This window comes from Hydractinia symbiolongicarpus, chromosome 10 (genome assembly GCF_029227915.1).
Source record: "Hydractinia symbiolongicarpus strain clone_291-10 chromosome 10, HSymV2.1, whole genome shotgun sequence".
Classification (NCBI taxonomy): Eukaryota; Metazoa; Cnidaria; class Hydrozoa; order Anthoathecata; family Hydractiniidae; genus Hydractinia; species Hydractinia symbiolongicarpus.
The window spans coordinates 21,949,142-21,970,059 of NC_079884.1; the positions used below are offsets into that span (position 1 = coordinate 21,949,142).

At 33.0% G+C, this 20,918-nt stretch overlaps 1 protein-coding gene across 2 annotated transcripts; it reads left to right on the forward strand.

Moving 5' to 3' along the window:
* Positions 1 to 4,586: 4,586 nt before the first annotated feature.
* LOC130612513 (discoidin domain-containing receptor A-like) lies at positions 4,587 to 15,363 on the forward strand. Of its 2 annotated transcripts, XM_057433832.1 has the most exons (8): positions 4,587 to 4,758; positions 4,839 to 5,152; positions 5,453 to 5,627; positions 6,208 to 6,536; positions 6,615 to 6,774; positions 8,241 to 8,741; positions 13,079 to 13,159; positions 13,652 to 15,363. In XM_057433832.1, the coding sequence occupies exons 1-8, from the start codon at positions 4,683 to 4,685 to the stop codon at positions 14,236 to 14,238; spliced, it is 2,223 nt and encodes a 740-aa protein (XP_057289815.1). In that variant the 5' UTR covers positions 4,587 to 4,682; the 3' UTR covers positions 14,239 to 15,363. The 2 variants fall into 2 exon arrangements, with proteins under 2 accessions (XP_057289815.1, XP_057289816.1); XM_057433833.1 differs by lacking the exons at positions 4,587 to 4,758; positions 4,839 to 5,152 and adding an exon at positions 5,843 to 5,930 and having other exon boundaries at positions 5,457 to 5,627.
* The last annotated feature ends 5,555 nt before the right edge of the window (positions 15,364 to 20,918 follow it).

The following is a 20,918-nucleotide window of genomic DNA, read 5'->3' on the forward strand; positions in this document are numbered from 1 at the left end:
TGCTTTATTTTGATAGTTGATCGCCTCCGACTCTTTTATCAATTTTTTTTCGAGAAAATAATCATGCACGCTAATTGTGGCACCAATTGCCACACAACAAAATAAACAAAACGGGATGAAATACTTTAAAGCAGGTTTACAAAATCCAGAGTGAAAGTTTGGTTTAATGACTAATGCACACCTGTCTAATGTCATTAAAATCGTCATAACCCAAGAAAATAGATATGGAGAAATGAGACAAGCAGATAAAAACGGTGCAATGGAACATATTTTTTCTTCAGTGAAACCAGCAAACAAAACAATATTAGCTGGCAATGAGAACAAGCCAACACAAAGGTCTGTCGCAGATAAAATCAAAAAATACTTGTCTATTCTTGTACATTTCTCTTTTCGTATCGCGCTGATTAAAATAGAGTTAATTGAAAGTATTAAAACCATTACCATAATGTTGATCACCACCATAAAGTAATTAACTTCTCGACTGAACTTTCCACCTGTTGTAAGGCAGATATATTCATCCGATGTGTTACCAGTAATATTCATTGTCATGACTTTTCAAGTTTAGGCGTTAGCTCTTAAAAACAGGGTTTCGCTAGTCGCCTCTTGTAGCTAACATCTTTGGCCTTTTTAAAAGATAAATAATTAATTTTTAGTGCTAATTAAATTGGGCAATGTTTTGTTTTGTTTTAATTTTTTTTTTATTATTGAACAAAATTTCTTTTTTAGCTTACAATTTTTTTTTCGTTGTTAAAACAAAATAAAAGGCAGCTGCTTCCTTTAATTTTTTGGGCACACAAAATAATTAATTTATGTCACAATTTTTCTTTCTTTCTAAATTTGATTCAAATAATAGAAACTCTTGTAAAAAAATTGGTTCGCATCTTATGCATCGGAGAGCGGGTGGTTAGTGAAAATATCGACTATTTTTTTAAAAAAATTACAAAAAATACTTTTATAACTTTTTAAGTTCATAATTCAGTCTAATTCAGCTATTTTTCAGATCTATTTTTTTTTGCCTCATATATAATATGTTCAACTAATTTTATCCTTTTTTATATTCTGAAATGTTTTATGACGTCATTGTAAACCTTAACCCTATTCGGTCCGGGGTTTTTCGAACATACTATGACCGGGGGGAGGGGCGGAATCCGCCCCCTCCCCCCTCAATAACTTTTCATAGGGTTGTTCAGATTGAATCAAACTTGGCTCACTTATAGTACGTCATAAAAGGAACAAAATTGCAGCAATAAATTTTTTTGCTTGCGTCAGCACATTTTCTGTGACGTCATTAGAAGCTTGAAATTTGATAAAAATGCCACTATCTGCTTAAAATTTATTTACCTTTGTTTCAGAGCGAATTTTTGCATTCTGTTTGAAGTTCTTTATTTAACATGTTTTCCGGTTTTTACGTGGATGGCATAAAAAATAGACAAAAACTGCCCGAAAATCCGTTTTTTTTCCGATTTTCGGGTAAAATCCGACAAAAACGGGAAATAGGGTTAATCACGTGTCCAAACTATGCAAAATGATTCTTCTTAATAAACAAAGTTGTGTTGCAAGTTTCAAGTTCTAAGGATAGTCCTAACAGGAGTTTTTAAATTTTTCCCATTATAAGGATTCCATTGAGATATTTAGGGGTGGTTTCGAGTAATGGCCAATATCAAAGCCTCTGAAAGTTATCGGACCTAAAAATTTGGCATGCAGGTGTCTAATAGATGAATATTGAAACTCAGTAAGTTTCATAGCCATGTAACATAGCAATAAGGAGTTACTAAAAAGAAACCGTCAGGGGGCGGAATCCGCCCCTCCCTGGACCGAATAGGGTTAAGGGGGAAGTTAACCCTAAAATCAACTTCAAAGATGGTAGTTTCGTTTCATACTTTTATATACCCCAAACATGAAAAGTTAAAAAACTCACATTTCCACTTTACAAATTTCGTTTATAATATGTACCCCATAGAAAGCAACAAAGAAACTGGATCGAGCATACACAAACGCATGCAAGAAAGTACATTCTTGCACATTCTTTTTCGTCTGGCGGGAAAACGAAAGTTCTCCTAGGTTGCCATTTGTGCTTTTAAGTAGATAGGTATGTACCTTCTAATTTGGGAGGACAGTTTATATTACTGTGATACATAAAAACGTAATAGGTTAATGTTTAGAAACCTTAATAATAGCTTCTGTCAAATAGATGCAGTCAAAGACTAAGATTGTAAGTTTCCAACGTCAAATAATGAAAGACCATATTTTGTTTAAATCATTCACCGTAAAAAAATTTGTTCAGGTCAATTATTAATGTATAGTTAGCTAAAAAGCTAGCTCGTTAGGTAGTATATATATTTTTGAAATTTTCAGAGGCTGCTAGAAAGTATGATAGGAAGGTGAGGGTTTAACGTGGCAGTGCTGCCATTTTTATTGCAAGTTCCTCTTAAGTTGGAACGGTTTTATCAACAGTACAACTTGTGGTACTTGTTCATAGCTGGAGTACATAAAGTGTTAGTGACAAAAACTTTGTCATGCTCGCCGATTTTTTTCGCAAAAGTGTGTGAGGTTATAAGCAATTTTACAAACAACACAATGTCTGAATATTATATTTTAAATATTCCCTTCCTCGCACAACTGCTTCTGTGGCACAGCTCAAAGTTTAACAATCACAGAAGTTTTTTATTGTGCTCACCATACGCCAACCACTTTTTGTGTTTGCATGTCTTGCTTAGCCAAAATAATAAAAACAATGTCTGCGACCCCTAAAATAATGTCTTACTTCCGGTAAGGCATGTGCAACAAAGGTAGGACTGTAATACATTAGTATTTTATTTATAAATCTATAAAAAGACGGAGAGTAAAAACGGCAAATGCCATTTACTCTTAAGAGTTCTATGTCTAACTTTGTGGCAACATAAATATGAAAGGCACGTCAAACACTAAAACAATATTTCTGACATGCTTTTCAGACTTGTTTTGGTTGCCCCGTTGTGGACTTTAAAAAAATCAGTTTTTTAAACTTTACTTTGAAGTCTGTATTACAATACTCGCTACCTGTCTGTGGAAACTGGGGGTATCGTAATCGAAAACACTGTTATAATCGCACCTATGATAATAATAATAATAACCCCCATCCAAGTATATCTCTTTAATAAATATCGTCAAGCAGCTATCAAGTTTCCCTTTCGAATCAAACAATAGAGCTTTGTTTGACCTTATTTGATCTATCTTATTTGTTTTTGAGTTTGTAAAGAAAATAAAAACATAACCGGTTGTTAACATGTTGTGACAAATAACAGTGTGGCTAATTTTCATAGAATTTCTAGCAGCACAATCTTGTGTATACTTTTAATTGACTTTAATTTTGTGGTAGTAGAAACTCTCCCAAATGCAAGTTGGTAGTATACTTGTTTAAATAACATAACAGGAAGTCGGCAACAGGACGAAAACAAGTTTCTAAAGGTTTTGGTTGCATATAATATCGAAATAAAGATACTTATACAAATGATTGGGGTAAGGACGTGTCACGGAAGTTAATGAGAGTTCTAAATAACTAAAGGAAGAAAACATCTCACGGTGATGTAAATAATCAAAAACCGTGGCTAATCACAATATTACAAAGAATCGTAGGTTAGTATGGCTGTAATAACCGCATCGACATGGCGCTATTAAAGTTTTTATCGACATTACATGTGAATATTACTTCTTGAAGTGTTTATACACTGTATGGTCGCCTCTGATAGAGCCTTCGCTTACAGTGCGGGAAGTCTTGGGTTCACATCCTGGCCGACTCATGCCAGAGTCTATAAAAGTGTGAATCTATCCTTTCTGCTTAGCTTTAACATTAGAATAGGTTTTGTGAATTTTGATCCTGATTTTAGCATTGTTAGAAGAGCCATCTGATTTAAGTTTTATGATCAGAGTCTGAAAAGCTTAAATGACAAAAAATATCCTTGCTGTCTCAGCTGGAACATAGCAGGAAGGATCGTGGAGAACAAGTTTTAAACAGCTGTCGTTTCTGAACAAGATTTTGTGAATTTTTGACGACCAAATGATCAATCAAATATTTTATAAATAATAACATATCCACGTCATAAATGTATAAAATCTTTAGAACTTTTGGCTTTTACTATATTCTTTTACTAGAGTGTTTTTTGATGAATTCTTCTGAAGCGGTAGCAGTGAAAACATATTGTTATTATTATTGAAATTTGATTACCGACTAGTAAGTAGCCTAGCGATAGAGCGTTCGCTACCAGTGCGAAGGGTCGTCGGTTTAAACTTCGGCCGAGTCATGCAAGAGACTATAAAAGTTAAAATCTATCTATACTGTTTTGTGTTCAGCATAAGATTAGGATATCTTAAGGTGTTTTCCGGTTTGCTGTGCTTGCACGACTTTCGTAGTTCAAATGAGAGCTTTAAATGCACAAGGACCACCTTTACAGGACCCTCGTTGAGAGCAGTACCAATAAAAACTAAAGAGGCTATCCTGCGTAAACAAATCTTAATAATAATAATAATAATAATAGTAATTTTCCATTTTCATTCCCTACATTACAGCTGCAAGCATTGGTAGTCGTAACGATCGCCCTTATTTTTTATTGTAATGTCTTAAATTTCCATGTATCTTTAATCAGATATTTAAAAAATTGCAGGCATAATCCAATCGTGAAATTTCTTTACAGAATTATAATAGAATGAAACATGTATGGGTTTGGATCTTGCTGCAATGTTTTAAAGTTGATAATGCACTAATCGTACCACTCGATCCAGGTAATGCTTTTTAGAAAAGGATAGTTCAGATAAATTATTTCATTATGATGTAATGTATTCCGCTGAATATTTTTGTATAGAGTCACAACAAGCAGTTGGTCTGGAGAGTGGAAAGATACCAGACCGGCAAATATATGCTAACAAAAACGTTGGCGTTTATAAAGCACGACATTGTCGTTTAAACAATGAGTCTGCATGGTGTATTGAGAATGACCCAAAAGCATTAGATGAATACTTTTCTGATCAACTTGCTATAAGTGTTGATTTTATATACAACCTTCAGATAAATGCTATAGCCTTGCAAGGCTATAAAACTTCTAGTTATGGTAATAATATTAGAATTCGCTATTTTCATGGAGGATCAATGCAATATTACTCTGAGAATGGTTTAAAGGTAACTAACAAAACTCAGCCAGTATTTATGATAAAAATGTTTTAAAAAGTTATTCTTAAATTTTAATATAAGAACGATTTATACTAAAATCGACTTCTTCTGCAGCAGTTCCAGAACCGTGGCGTTTAGCGACACCTTTAGTAACCTATTTTACCATTGGCTTAATGTATTATCAGTTATTTAAGGCCAAACCTTAATCGGTTAAGTGCATAACTTGATAAATACATACCTGATAACAATTATCGTCTTGAAAATAGTTATTTATCTTTCTTTCAATTCTCTTTTTACTTATTTATTTAGACGATTACTGTGAAAAACTTTAAAGGTGATAAGTATGAATATCGTGTATTAAACCCACCAATACATGCATCAAAATTACTTGTACAGCTACCAACCGGAGTGAATACGAAATGTCTACGCATGGAAATGTATGGTAACTTACCTGGTAAAACGCCTCAACGCAAAGAGTTTAACGGTAAGAATGACAACAGTTAGTACATGCTTGTAAGTTTTGCACAAAATTATGCCGTTGTCAAAGCGTAAAATAAAGCAAAAACATTAAGAAAATAATTTTATGCGGACTCACAAATTACATAGGAAGAAGTTTTGGGTTAGCCTGTCAATTTGGTTGAAGGATTTGGGAAAATACTCAAAACCATGTAACACAAGCATTTTCATATTCTACTGTAGGAATGTTTCATCCATAATAGGCTTCCAATCATCAAGGACGATTATAAACAATGCATTTTACTAGAGAATATAACTGAAAACCACTATGGTAAGGAAAACAAATCGAAAATGTAGATATTATAATATCTTATAGTCTTTATTACTATCTTACTGTGAGCCAATTTAAAAATTGGGCGTTTTCAAATTAAAAGAACCGTTATAATCTCTCCCCAAAACATAACGTTGTCAAACCTTATTACGATACGTGTCAATTCTTTGTAACTTACCGATGCCATCAGAATTATAATTATACTTATTAATTTTTCCTGCCTTACGGGCTACACTCGTGTCGAATTGCCCTGTCAAAATTTATGTTTTTTATTTAGAATGCACTGAAACGAACCTTGGTCTTGTAACAAAAGATTTGGGAAAAACATTCTTTACGCAGTCCAGATTTCTTGCACAGCAAATCTCATTCAACGCAGAACATTTACCGACCAATATGCAATACGCGTGGTGTTTAAAAAAAGATAATATATCATCGCCTTACGAAGACTGGGCTTCTGTCAACCTTAAAGCTAAACATTTGATATATGGTCTTCATGTTGATGGTTTTAGAGATTTTTTTAAACCAAGTGACAAATATCTCCCAACATTCTTTAAGCTCCAGTACAGTTTAGATTCTAAGATTTGGGCAGATTATGAAGGAGGAAAGGTATGGATACTACATGCTAATTAAACTCCTGTTACAGTGGGTGAAATAAATTTATGTAATTTTTACTTTTTCCTGCAGGAATTACAAAGTTTGAACTACAGTTTATTCAGTGGAAAGAAATTACTGTTTAAAGTTCCGCTTCTGGGACAATATGTTCGAATCAGAATGAAAATTGAAAGACGTACCATAACATGCATTAAACTTCAAGTGTATGGTTGTCCAGCTATAAAGGCACCAGGTATCACATAATCCTAATGTAATAACACTCTATTAGTTATTGTCTTGGTTGGTTAAAAAAATGAATAATAAATTATTTCAGGGTTAAGTCAAGGGTTAGGGTTAGATATACATATACATGTATGATACAATAGATTTTGTTTCTCGATTACTTTGAGAGGAAAAATGTAATAAAGAAATTGTTACCATATTACTAGGAAATTGTGACTTGCGTTTGGTATTTCTATTACCTAGGCGCAAGCCCCTCCAAACAGGCAAAGAATTAAGTGATTCTGCGTAGAGAAAATTTAACCGCAAATTTAAACCGTTTTTTTTTTCAATGGCCACCGATTCAACGAAAAACAGCTGAAGAAAGTCTGAAATAGAATTATAAATTACGAAGGCTTGCTAAAAAAAGATTTGTTTCTCACTTTAGAAGGATTAATAATGTGGTTATTTTTCAAACGATAGCTGGAACACTTCTTTAAAGATGAATACGCCGCAGCAATTATTTAAGTTTTATATCAGATTTGTCTAGACATTTAAGGAAGAACTCTTTTCGTAGGCAATATTTACCAAAAAAAGTAACGTATTGCTCACAAAATGTTTGATAATAAATACTACGGAAAATTACATTGAATTTTGCATTCTTAGTATGGATTATGACGAGGTTGTCCAATTAGGTGAACAAGCTTTTCTGTCTGTATTCATGATAGGATTCCCTCAATTTGATCAAAAGATCCCACCTTTCCTTTTACAGGTGATTCCTTTATGCTCTCCTAATTTTTAAAAGCGTTAGCTAAAACGGTAACAGTAGCAGCATCTTAAAAACAGACCTATATACACATATTTTTCATCGAAATATACATAGTAAAATACTGAATAACATGAAAACGAAGTTTATTATAAACTGAGTTTTAGTTTCCAGGGAAACAAATATGTTTTTTTTACTTGAAAAAATATTTGCAAAATTAATATTTTATACAATGTCATTATTAACAACATTTGGTAATAGTATATATCGCTCAGATACTGAGCAGTTTTTATGTTTTTTTTTTTGCTATTCTTAGCGTTAAATGAGCTATACTAGCTAACTTTGAATTATAATACTTTGAACTATGATACTTTAGCTCAGAAGTTCACACACAGTATGAGCAATCAAACATTCACATCTGTCCAGTTTTGCATAAAAAAAGAAGAAAATCTGTTGTTAGCACACCTCTGCCTCATCTATTGCTTAAAATCTTATTCGAACTTTTAAACCTAGATGTTTGGGAAGTAGAATCTCCAACAGTTATCAAGTACCAAAAAATAACCTTTTTCTTCTAACTTCTTTAATGATCTGTTACACTTAAACCATCTTCGACAGCACCCTAGAAGGGCTGGAACATCCTGTTTCTTATATATGAAATATAAAGTGTTTTTTTCCTGTGAATAGCTGCACTGCTTCTTTTAAAAAGATTAAAAAAAGTGTGTCTTATTTTTCAGCTCGCATCTTCCATTACAAGATATATCAAGGTGATTCCAGCTCGACGTACTCTTGGAAAGACACAAAATACCCTCACAATCCCACACTTAAAGAAAGATTTTTATCTCGTGAAACTGGCTGCCTTACTGATGGAGAACACTTAAAAACTATAAGTGCATTAACTTCAAACTGTTGGGTTGGTTGGAATAAAACTTCACGCCCGAAACCATTAGTTGCTCTTACTTTAAGTGCTGTGTCAAGAATTTATGCTGTTAAGCTTTTAACATATGTAAATGAAAGTATGCATGCTGGCACTATTAAAAGATTTTCTGTGGAAGCTGGTAGATCTGTTCCCATACCGAGACTTGGTTATGTATGTGCTCCTGATTCAATGTACTATATTAGCCCACAAGTGATTGAGTATACAATAGATTTGGGAGGAGTATTGGCGAAGGTGATCAGTATCAAATTTGATTATTCTATGGAGTGGATTTTCTTGCGACAAGTTTCAATTGTTCAAGGTATGCCATGTTAGCCAGGTCTTAAAAGATATGGTTCACTTGTTTTCCAATGTTTTAACGAAATAACAGTTTGAAATCGGGTGCACAACCGAGGCTGTTATTTTTTTAAAACCACCAGACTGAGCACTTGGCACACATAATCGCACTGTATCGCACGTGTGTATAGGCGTAATACCCTTTTCCAAAAAAAAAACTGTATCACAACTTCGGTTAACATAAAAACACAGGTTAGACTCGTTGTTAACACTGGGCGAAGCACTTACTATACACTTTTCCAAAAATACTTCATCGCAACTTCAGTAAAACACAGGCAACAACAGTTACCCCGTCCAGCTCAAAAATATCATTAAAGCATTTTATTTTGCGAAATAATTTTTCATAACAGTATTAAAAGGCGTAGACCTAACTGCATATAGCATGAAAATTAGTAATTACGAATTTTGTTGTAGCCAAACTGAATTTGGGCTATTTTAACTTTATTGCCAGAGCCACTTTAAAGAATTAGCTAGATAGCCACAATACAGTAAAAGAATAATACTGTCCGTCCGTCCGTCCGTCCGACTGTCACGCAAAATGGTAGCTTAGCTGTGCAGGTAGCGAGACGCACGCAATGCGGTAAAAAAAAAAATGGGCGAACCCGTGGATTTTTCTACGGGCTAACGACTAGTACTGATAATAATACTAATAATAATAATACTGATAATAAAATCTAGATAGGTAAGCATCATTTCCAAACAGGTTTTTATTGTGGTTTCCTTTCGTTAATTATTCTTCCATTTCCATATTTTTTAGCATTCTTTCCCCCTACGAACTAGGTTTGTTTTCACCCAGCGAAATTTTAAAAATAGCAGATGTAGCACAAATGCGATTCGTCAATTTAGCAAAATGTCATTCATCACTACGGTAACAAAGCTGAACCGAATCGCCGAATAGCTAGCTAGATTTTTAGGATGCTCGCTCGAAATCTACGTTCAGAGCAAAAATCTTCAAATTGGTGAGTTCAAGATTTTCATGTGGCTAAAAAGCGTTTATTTATTTATTTATCCTTACATGTAAAATCATATAAAAATTAAAGTTAAAGCTTTTAGTAGAAAAACAGACTTACTAACATCGACGCCACAGCTTTTAAAAATTTAAATATTGTTTTAGATTCCTTCGTCCGTAAAAATCGGATTCTGCAGGGTATTGCCGGAATTTAAGTTCATACAAGAATGTACTTCATGTCCAGATGGAGCGCTGTGGCAATTGCATACAGTATGTCGCAAATCCAGAGAAATGCACACAGTGTTTCAGCGAGAATAAAAGCACAGGTTACAATATGTTGTTACCCGTCATAGCAAAAACAGTTGAATGGCATTTTTTATTTTTTTATTATGCGAAATAAGATCCCGTGGAAGTTTAAAACGAATCGGAGCACCAAACTGAGTGCTTAGTACAGGTAAACTGTTTCGCACATGTGTATAGGCGTGATACCCTTTTAATAAAAAAAACTGTTGCAAAGGAAAAAGACCGTCGTTATTCCATCCAGCTAAAAAATCAGTCAGCTATTTTATTTTGCGAAATAAATTGCTTGAAATTTGCAAAAATTATCAGTGCAAATAAAAACACATTTTGTGGTTACAAATTTGCATGTACAAAATGCTAAACTAAGTTAAATTACAAAACAAAGAAAGGGTACAAGAAAAGGAAGTTTTAAACGTTTCACCGACAAACATATTTAAAGTTCTCTTTTGTTAAATAATACTTCTATACTAAAACTATCCGTACTATCGTCCTCGTCTTGTAGGTACTGCTCGATTAATCTAACATATAAAAGACATAGTTTTATTATAATAAAAGCAGGTTCGGAAGTTTCCTCCAAGTTTGGATAAATTATTTAACCAGCTATTTAAGATAAAAAAGGAGGATTAGTTCTTCACCTAAGAAAGTTAAAGTAATATCGTTATAAACCTGAGTTTATTTCTTCTTTTTTCCTCTTTAAAGCACAGACCGTTTTTCTGTAAACTTAATGATTCAAAAGAAGCCATCATATAATACAAGCAAAACTGATAAATTTTGTTAATATTCTTTTGTTTCCATCTGCTAACGTGCCAAACCTTTATAACTTTTCTAAGCAGTTTTTACTGTTTCCATTTTTTTTCCTCTTTTCTTAATTGAACGTCGTGATCGATTACCAATTTTGAGTTGCACATTTTGCGCGAAAAGTCACTTCAAACCCAGCACGTATATAATATCTTCTTTAAAATACGTGTTCTGCCTATCTTGTTTCTACGTTTTGTTTTATTTCTCCGATATAGATCTCGCCGCAAAGACACATTTACGTGTAAATTTGACATGCTGGGAAAAGCTTTTACTTTGAAAATATATATTTTAAAATACAAAATGGCGAAGAGATTTAATAATCGAAGTAGTGTTTCACGTCAATTACATATAACAACAATGAGCGCATTTTACCGCCTAATTGGTGCGAAGATAGAGGTTCTAGTCAATTTTTAAGCAAATTTAACATTTTTTTCACGTTCTTTAAGAACACAATAACAACAATTCAAGCAAAGAAAAAGAAATTCAGTTTCAGCCACATGTCCTCATAACAAATGAAAATGGACAAAGATGGAAAAAAATCACGAAATAAGTCTTAAATAAAAATAATATTATTATCATTATAACTTGATTTTTTAATTCCAATTAAAGGGCGGGAATAAAACAGACAAAAAAAATATTCCACTTACGGAATCTTCTGAAAGTTATATTATTGTTCTATTCTCATCATAAAATTTGTTCTTGTTAATTTCTTTTAGATGGCGCAGATATTAAAACGTTTTAACGAAATTGACAACTCTTTGCCAATCGCCCGTAACGTTTTCCGTGCACGAATTTATAACAAAGACAGTACATCGCTCGAACAATGGAAACTAACTACCCATGACTTTTTTTATCACAAAATTTTGACCGCGCAAAAAAAATTATACAGTACACATTCGTTAATTCAAATGCCGCGTAATTCGAAAATTCTTCATTTCGAACGAATTTTCTAGTCCCTTGAGTTTAGTCTAATAAAGTCTTATACTTTATGCTGCCTATTTCGAACTCCGAACATTTATTGTTTGCTATTATTTTATAATTATTTACCCAGGATAGCCTTTTCAGTTCTTAATAGAACTGTTATCAATTAGTGCATTTTAAGCTCCCGTTTAAGCTACGGAAGGTGCGCAAGCACAACAGCCGCTCAACTAGACAAACGCCTAAGATATCAATCCTATTTTCATACTGAACGGTGTTTGAACCTCAGACCTTCCACACTGGAGTTGAACGCAAGTGCACCAGTCGGTTACCTTTGCCGGTTATCGCTAATTCGAACAGGTTCTTTGGTCCTTAGGCTAAAAAACGTTCTTTAATTTGAACTGTTGTGCACTTATAAACTGAAAATGCAATGAAATTAAAGACATTTTTCTATTTTTACATTAATAGTGATAAAATTTCTTCGAACTTTCCAATAAATTTTACATTTCCAGTAAAATTGATTTTACAAGGTATCTAGTTTCCAAGTTACTTTTTACTTTGCAACTGTTGTAGTCGCCTGTTTAAAGAGAAAATGAAGTTGTTTTTGCAAAACGACCTGTCTTCCCTTTCGCCAAATGTCCAACCACTCAAATCGACTCTCTAGAAATTATCCGATTTCTGGCTCTACTCAAACTAACTGTTATCGTAAAAAATCAGCAGAAAACAAAAAGCATTACGTTTTAATACATGATGGCGAATATTCAAAGTCAGAAGAGTTCGTTGAGTGGACTGACCGACGTGAAATTTTGCAAATTGTAGAGTTAATAAAACGGTTCTCCTTATTTTTAAATAATGGGGAGATGGTTTAATCATGTGCAAATCCAATGAGTATAGTAAAGTACAGTGAAATCGAGCATAGATTGTGTCAATGAATTAGTCTTTAGAGAAGAACGCATCTGGAGATGACACACATCAAATGCAAAAAAACACTATCTTTCGTAAAACATAAGCAAGTTTCTTACAAGAATTGTTTGTATGAGCCATTGTTTAGTGTGCCACTACAGAGAGTTCAAATGTAGTAGGTAATGTAAATTACAATTGTTAATGCAAATATAAAACTAAATCACTAAATGGAGATGTTGATATAAAGAGGCTTCTGCTATAGTGTGTGCTTCATGGAAGCTTTCTTATGAGAGTTTGACCTTCATTCCATGTGCATTTAAGACAAGTGTCCGTTGTAAAGAGATAGCCACTGTTAGAAGGATTAACCGTTTCTATCCTTCCTTAAATGCCTTTTGTTACTTAATACGTACAATTTTAATTTTTATTAACTTTAGAGATTCCGGTAGCTACGGGGGCGTTAAAATTATCACCGAAATATCTAACATGCAAAACACCGGCTAAGCCAACAAAACTTGGTAAGCCACACTGCGAAACATATACTTATTTATTTAAGACTAAGAGAAGTATTTGTTAACCATGTTTGCTGAATCAGCAACATTTTAACTTTTTTCTTAACTATTTGTGTGTTCAAAAGTACACTTTTGTTACTTTTTCTAACTTTTATTTAGTTTTAATTTTTTAGAAACTCTTTATAATATATGCCTAACCGTTGTCATGGCAACTATGTTTTTGTGTTGAGTGAAATTATGTCGGGTTTTTTTTTCAATGAAAATACATAATTTTGCATTAGTAATTTTTTGTTTGCCATAATGGTGTGACTAAATTCTGAGCATTTAAACAAATTATTCACGAATATCAAATTTGAGGTAACTTAAAAAATAAAATTAGTATTGAAAAGTCTAATAGAATGGTAAATGTCTTAGTTGAAAATTCAATTCATGAATGAGCCGAAATAAACCCTGCATTCTATTTCCTTATTGACTAATTTCAAAATGACTTTTTTATAGATGATAAAAAGGAGAAATTACCTTATTACTTGCCTTGGTTATCACTCCCTGCGTTGTTAGTAGTTGCAGTAATAGTAATTTTAATGTTACACCGACGTCGTACCAGACGAGACAAATCAAAATCATCCATAAATGAGCACTATGCAGGACTAAAAAAATACAAAAATCCTACCTATACAGATTTAAAGGAAAACGAACGCCAGGCTTATCCTGATTTACAAAACCACGAAAGCCCTGAATATGCAGACTTAAAGAAGAAAGAACGCCAGGATGGTGCTGGTTTATTAGAGCACGACAGCCCTGAATATGCTGATTTAACAATGGACGTTAGCTATAGTTATGTAGATGTTAAAGGGAAAGAAAGGCATGGTTATGAAGATTTGCAAAAGCACGAAAAGTCGAACTATGTGGATTTACAGAAACACGAAAAGCCGATCTATAAAAATTTGCAAAACCACGAAAGCTCTGGCTGCGTAAACTTTAGAGAAGACGAAAACTCTACTCGCAAAGATTTAAACAGACATGAAAGCTCCAACTATGAAGAATTGAATCACGATTATGAAGTAGAAATGCCACCAGATGTTTAGATTACTCTATTTTCTTTAGTCAATTTACGCGACGCAAAAATGAAGTAAGATTTTCTCTAATAGACCTTTCCCAAATTTCATAATTACGTCAAACTAAAGAGGTGGATACTAAAAATGATTCTTATCCCTAAGTTTCTTAGCAAAAGGTAGAACAAGTTACCTATTTTCGTAAATATTTCTGTTCGTTAAGTGTCTCAACTGCGAGCTGAAAGTTTCGGTCAAACCCTTCATATAGCCGAGTGTTTTTTAAGAATAGCTTCGTTTTCAAAATAATTATTTTCTTTAAATCTAAATAAAATCCAACCAGAATATTATATTGCTCTACCATCTTCAGCTTTGTCATGATAATTTGATATCTGAATATCCTTATTAAAAGAGCATTAAACCATTATAAAATTTTGGATGACGTTATAATTATTATAATTTATGAAATTCGAGAAAGGTGTAAAATTTGAAACTTGCAACAAATATAATTCAAATGGAAAAATAGGCCAACTAATAGCAATGTAGGTACTTATTTATTTTTCAGTGTGTTTCGTCATTACAGAAAGTATGGTTTTAGTCAAATAAAAAAATATTTGGTGTGGCTTGTACTACACTGTATTTTACCACTTAATTAAACGAATACTATTTAGCTAATTCATGTCAACTGATTTGATATACATGTTCTAAAATCGCATTGTGTAAAAAAGTAAACAAATATGATAGGTGAACAAGTTTTTTTGTATTCCTTAGTTTGTATTTATATGCAGCATTACAGATGTATAAAAATTTTGATTTGTTATTATTGTAATCCTTTGAAAATTCATAAATTTGTACAATAAGCCTTAACTAGCCTTCACAGTCTACTAACTGTATTTACTCTAGAGTTCCCGCCTCTTTAGTAAACCTGTCTTTTTGGCACGAGTTGCAAATTTAAACATGCTTTTCCAACAATCCCGCATGAAGAATTTGCTTTAACTTCTATGGATATTGTATCCTATCTACATTCTTCAACAGTCTTGCCACCTAGCATTGCAAGTAGAATTTTGCAACAATTTCGATTGCATGCGTTTTCATTGCACGGAACAACCTTGTTCTTAGGGTATCTTGCATCTTTTCTGACATGCGTTTATGCGACGAGTTTGATTAAGCCACCCTTCTCCGTTGTAGTTAAAATAATAAAAAACATGGTGATGTTCTTTTTGAAGTTAAAAATATTACCACTTTTCTGTTTAGTCATTGTCCTTAAATAATATACGTATTATAATGTTATGAATTTATTCGTGGCTACATTTCGATAGTTGCAGCTGTCATCTACGGGCAATCTTTAAAATCATCTTTTGTTACTTATTAGTTGAAGATATAACTATAGGGACAAAATAAACCAATCAGATTATAGCAATTAAAGTAATTACCTTTTTGCGGTCCTTCATAAGTCTAAAAGTTCGCTTTATGTTACGTTTCACTCGAATCGTTTTGCTCCTTTTTTGAATAAAAGGTATTCGCTCTCCAAAGTGCGGGCGACACATGGAAGTGGATAAAAAATATTATTAATTCAAATATTTTTGACTATACTATTTCTGGTTTCTTTCACTTTTCTTGGTGTCCAACTGGACTCGCGATTCATGGTATTTATATTGTGCAAGTCAATAATATGCTAATTCTTCCAACTATGGACCCTAATCTCATTTTTGTCTGTATCGGTGTTGCGTACGGCTTTTTCTATGCTTCTGTACACGTTAATTGAACATTCGTTTAGTTTACTGATATAAACAGCATCGTAGTCCTTGTACGGGATTTCGTAGACAATATTATATTGATTTTCTAGACGTATTTTGCCTTTGGATTCGACATTATACTACGTAGCGTGATTTTAGATAAAGGTATAAAGGTATAAAATTTTGCGGGTATTTGATTTCGCGAAATTCAATACCCGCAAATAATTTCAACATTTTGAAATCGAAATTCACCAAGATGTCAATTATAAGGCGATTAGCAAAAACAAGGATTGCAGAAAACAGTGGAGAATCCTCAAAATGAGCACGATGGTGAAGCATGCAATTCTGTTAAAATCAACGATTCTCCTCCACAAAGATCTTCTTTAGCATCACAGAGGGAAACAGGATTAGGCTTAGTTGATTACAATGCCATCACTGAAGAAATTGAAAAGTCACTAAAGACAAAAAGACGTTAGATTTACCAAAAGTTAACTGTTGACGAACGTTACCAAACTAGTAAATTCTGAAAGTGGGAACAGTGCTGCTATAAAACAAAGACCTTAAAGAAAGTACTGTACGCACGCTTAAATCAAAATGAGAAATTTAGGTGAAAACAGATGTAAGAAACAAACGTTATTTGAATAAGATGTTACCAACCATACAATGAGGACGTCTCTTGTTACAGGGCGATTAAAAATATCTAGGAGCTGCGACTATTGGGAAAGTCGAAATTCCAGAAGAGAAGCAAATATCCTTTTTACGTCCATCTAGTTGAAGACCATGATATCACACAATCAATGATTTTAAATCTGGATCAAGCGCCGGTCAAGTACGTTTCTTGTGGGAAATCAACACTTGCAAAAAAATCGTGTAGCGCGGTACCGATAGAGGGGGAATCAGATAAACACATGCTTGATGGTTAATTCCTCCCTATGCAGCTCATATAATCTGGAAAAATAAGCGGAGTATCCCAAAAGTAGAGTTCCCTAAGGGAGTCTCTCTGAGGGCAAACCCAAAACATAATAACAACGTAGAAGAGTCTGTCAAATTAATGAAAGAGATCGTTATTCCACACTTCAAAAATTAACGAAAGAGGCTGGGATTGGAAATTAAGCATCCTGAACTTCTGATTATGGATGTATTCAAGGGACAGACAACCAGTGCCGTCAAAAATCTTCTAAAGGAGAACAATATTATTTTTACCAAGGTATCAGCAAATAGGTGGTTAAAAGCTGGGATTACTGACGAAATAGCAATAGGAATATCGAAACTTTCGTCTTTTAGATCCTTTTCATGAGAGTATGATCTACAAGAAGCGTTTGCCTCAAGTAAGTCCCGTTTGAACAAGGGAGTAACATGGGATATGCCAAGTGATGATGAAAGTGCATGGGAAGATCCGGATGATCCTGGATATAATGACGACTGGAATAGTTTGGGCGAAAAAGTGATTCGGGTGAAGAAAGTCAAGCTTGCGAGAAAAAAGTGCATTTGATTTGTTTAAGTGAAAAAAATGCACAAAGTCATGTTGAAACCTCAAGTATTTGTTGTTTTCTTTTTTGCATTTTAAGCAGAAAGTGTGGTATCTTTGAAAAATTTATAGCTTCTGATGACGGCACAGAAAAGTGCTGGCATAAGCAAAAAATTATTCCCGCAATTTTGTACCCTTAATGACTTACTATAAGTGGCACAAGTTTAATTCAATTTAGGCAAGCCTATCGAAAGTTATTTACAGAAAACGGAAACCCTCTCTCCTCCTCCAGCCCGGTCATAATATGATAATATGTGTAAAAAAACTAAAAATAACAGGGTTAAATTATAACTACTTTTTATGAGAATATATTAGTTTTAAAAGGATAAACACATTTTTGTTTTAGTGTTAATAATCTTAAAACTATCTTTTAGTCCGTTTGAACCCAGGTTAAGCGTACAGTTGATAATAATTGACATACGAAAAATTGAAACTTAATATTACTTGAATTGTTGTAACAGCAGTAGTGTAAGAAACACTTCCGGTGGACCCCAAGCAGGTTGTAAGTGCCGTTGGGACTCTTAAACCTCCCTTTGTGTCATTCGTGAAAAGTGCGCAATATTTGGCACAAAGTTTTAAGGATTTGTGCACAAGGACTTTAGTTGCAATAACATGTCTTACATGTCATGCAAAAAACAGGTCACGAAAGTTCACATTTTAACATCATGTGATACTGTTTTAATGCCTTATTTATGAAGGCTTGTATTGTATAGACTCCAAGAGGCCGGGTTAAAATGAGCTACATCTGATTGCTGTGAATGCGGAGGTTGATTCCTCTTCATTTTGGATTTATATAGCAGCCAAATATAAGGGCTTTTTATTCCGACTAGGTTTGGACCAACAATGATGTTAGGAAAGTAAATCTAACATATACCATAAGTGATGTCACCACTACATTCGTTGTGCGTATCGTTAATTGTATCAAATTTGAAAATCGATTACACGTACAGTAGATTTTATTTGTTGGAATATAATCTACTATGTTTCATTGTTATAAAAAAATCATTCTTCATCACAAATTTCAATAACAGACCTGATTTCAAAAAAGAAGAAAGAAAAAAGGCGTCCTTCAGCAGGTTACAAAATATCTAAAAATTTGTGTGGACTTAATGTCCCTGTGGGTTGACTCTTTTCTTGATAACTTCTAATTTTTATGCTCAATATATCTATTTAAAAGATGTGGTTATAAAGAGCCAAATGATTTGTGGATACAAAGCATCCATTTACCTATTTTGTTTCTTTCTTGTTGATTCTATTATTTACGACCTTGTTGCATGGTGAAATGAAATTTGAATTGGACAAACTTTATTCATGCATTATTCATCAGAAGGGAGTAAAAATTTTCAAACTTATAAAATTCTACAGAAAATTCTTCTGATAACAAGTTTGGGTAGATATAACTTGTGTCAACAAAGTTTTTATACCAACATGCTTTCACTTCGCTATTTTTATTTATTGTTTAAGATTATTCATTGATAAGGAAACAATAAAATTTTTCGTAACAATACAACACAATGTTACATTTTCAAGTAAAATGCCATTGCAGGCTAAAGTAAACAAGTTTATATACAAGTTGATAGTTGTTGATTATGAAGTACCCTTTTTTATTTTTTATTCTTTGTCTATAAAATACCATCTCAATTGTTTTTTGCCATCAACAACACGGATGAAGTTTTCAAAGCTAGTACGCAAAGTTGATGAGCAGCATTCCCTACACATTATTTAACAGTGCACTTTTTGAGGAAGAAAATTCTTTTGATTAAACAGTTAATATTTATAAATAAATAAAACTGATTTTGTAAATCTAACTTGCTATACAAGCGATTATTTTTCAATAATTTGTTATCTTTGTATTCATTACATTTGAAAGTTGTGGTTGTGGGGAGATAGGTGATTGGTTGATTAAAAGAATGTGTTTCCGAAGTTTTGATTTTCTTATACATAAAAATATATATTTTTCAATTTGTTGCTTAGTAAAATGTAATTGAAAACTCTTAAATTTTCAAACTTTTAAACAGCTTCAGTAAATTGCTTGTGTCAACAAAGTTTTTATACCAACATGTATTCACTTCGATATTTTTATTTATTGTTTGCATGTTTTCATGTATCAACAAGTCATCTGTTGAGAAAAAAAAGAGCTAGATCAGCAGTATTTCATAAGGTGTTTCAATACAAGGATACGAAATTAAATATCGCGCCACTGGAAACGATATCTGATGTCCTGCTGGAGGAAGATTGTTGTAACCATTGTTTAGCAAAGAATGGATGCGTGTCTGTGAATTATGAACGTAGTGGATTAAAACGTTGTGAATTACTTGCAGAGGATCGAGATACAAAAAACGAAACAGATTTTGTCAATGAGAGATACTTTTCCTACTACGACACCGATTGAATTGCTACTAAGAATTGCACTAATACTATCTTCGATCTTCTTAGCGGCGTATTATAAATTACGCCTTATGTCTACGCCTTATGTCTAGCCTACCAAGTATTTTTTGGCATCTTGAAGGGATATGGCAAAAAAACAGGGGGCGAGGGTTGGTTATGTCATACCTGATAAAGAACCTATAGGGATTAAACTTCTTTTTTTCGTTCTGCTAATATTTAATATTTCAATCTGCAAAAGAAAAAATAAGAATATTAAAATCTCACCAAACTAACCCTGTTTACAATCGACCTTGGAATATGTGTGGAGAAATTTGCGTTATGGGAAATCTGAATTTTTGGGCTTTTAAAGAAATTTAACGAAGAGCTTGTGTTTGATCTAATTAAGGATGTGTGAAATGAGCAGATTCAAGTTAAAGAGATTTTACAAAAAATAAAAAAATCCTTAATTTATAATATATTTTTTCTCTATAAAGAACATCAAGAAAAATCTGCCATTCTTGAAATTTTACAACTAGATTTCATTTAGTGTTTTGGTGTTAATTGCGAACCAAAAGATTGAACTAGTATCCTACATTCGGCTCTATTGGCGTTTACAATCTACGGTAGGGTTAAAAAAGAGCATGTTTGCGTGCTTTATCGCAACTCTCTACCCTATGTTGTTCAGGAATGGATACGAAAGTAGCAGTTAACACCGAAAGAAAGTATTCTAATAAAGTATGAAAATATTCCACCTCGTTCTTTGGAAATATTTCGATAATTTTATAACGTTAAAGGATTAAAAATTCATGGAAATCTATTTTAATCAAATTTAGCAAGTTGATTTGTGTACATGCAAATCAAATTATTTAAATTCATAAATTATCGTTGCCGTGACTAGAACCTAGTCCTCTATTTCTATTTGAACATTGAGGGGAAAATATGAGAGTGAAAAATATGAAAGGTGAAAATCAAACAGTCAGTTAGTTAGTTACCTTAGCAAAAAACAAAACAAACTTATTTATTATAATAAGTAGCTATGTATGCGATTCAAAAAGATTCTCCATTTCATTAAGTAGCTAAGCATA

Excerpts from the sequence above, each read along its gene's own strand:
- LOC130612513 (XM_057433832.1), top strand. The coding sequence starts at position 4,683 with ATGAAACATGTATGGGTTTGGATCTTGCTGCAATGTTTTAAAGTTGAT. Across the intron at positions 4,759-4,838 it reads AATCGTACCACTCGATCCAG|AGTCACAACAAGCAGTTGGT; the intron begins GTAATGCTTTTT and ends ATTTTTGTATAG. Across the intron at positions 5,628-6,207 it reads TCAACGCAAAGAGTTTAACG|AATGCACTGAAACGAACCTT; the intron begins GTAAGAATGACA and ends TTTTTTATTTAG.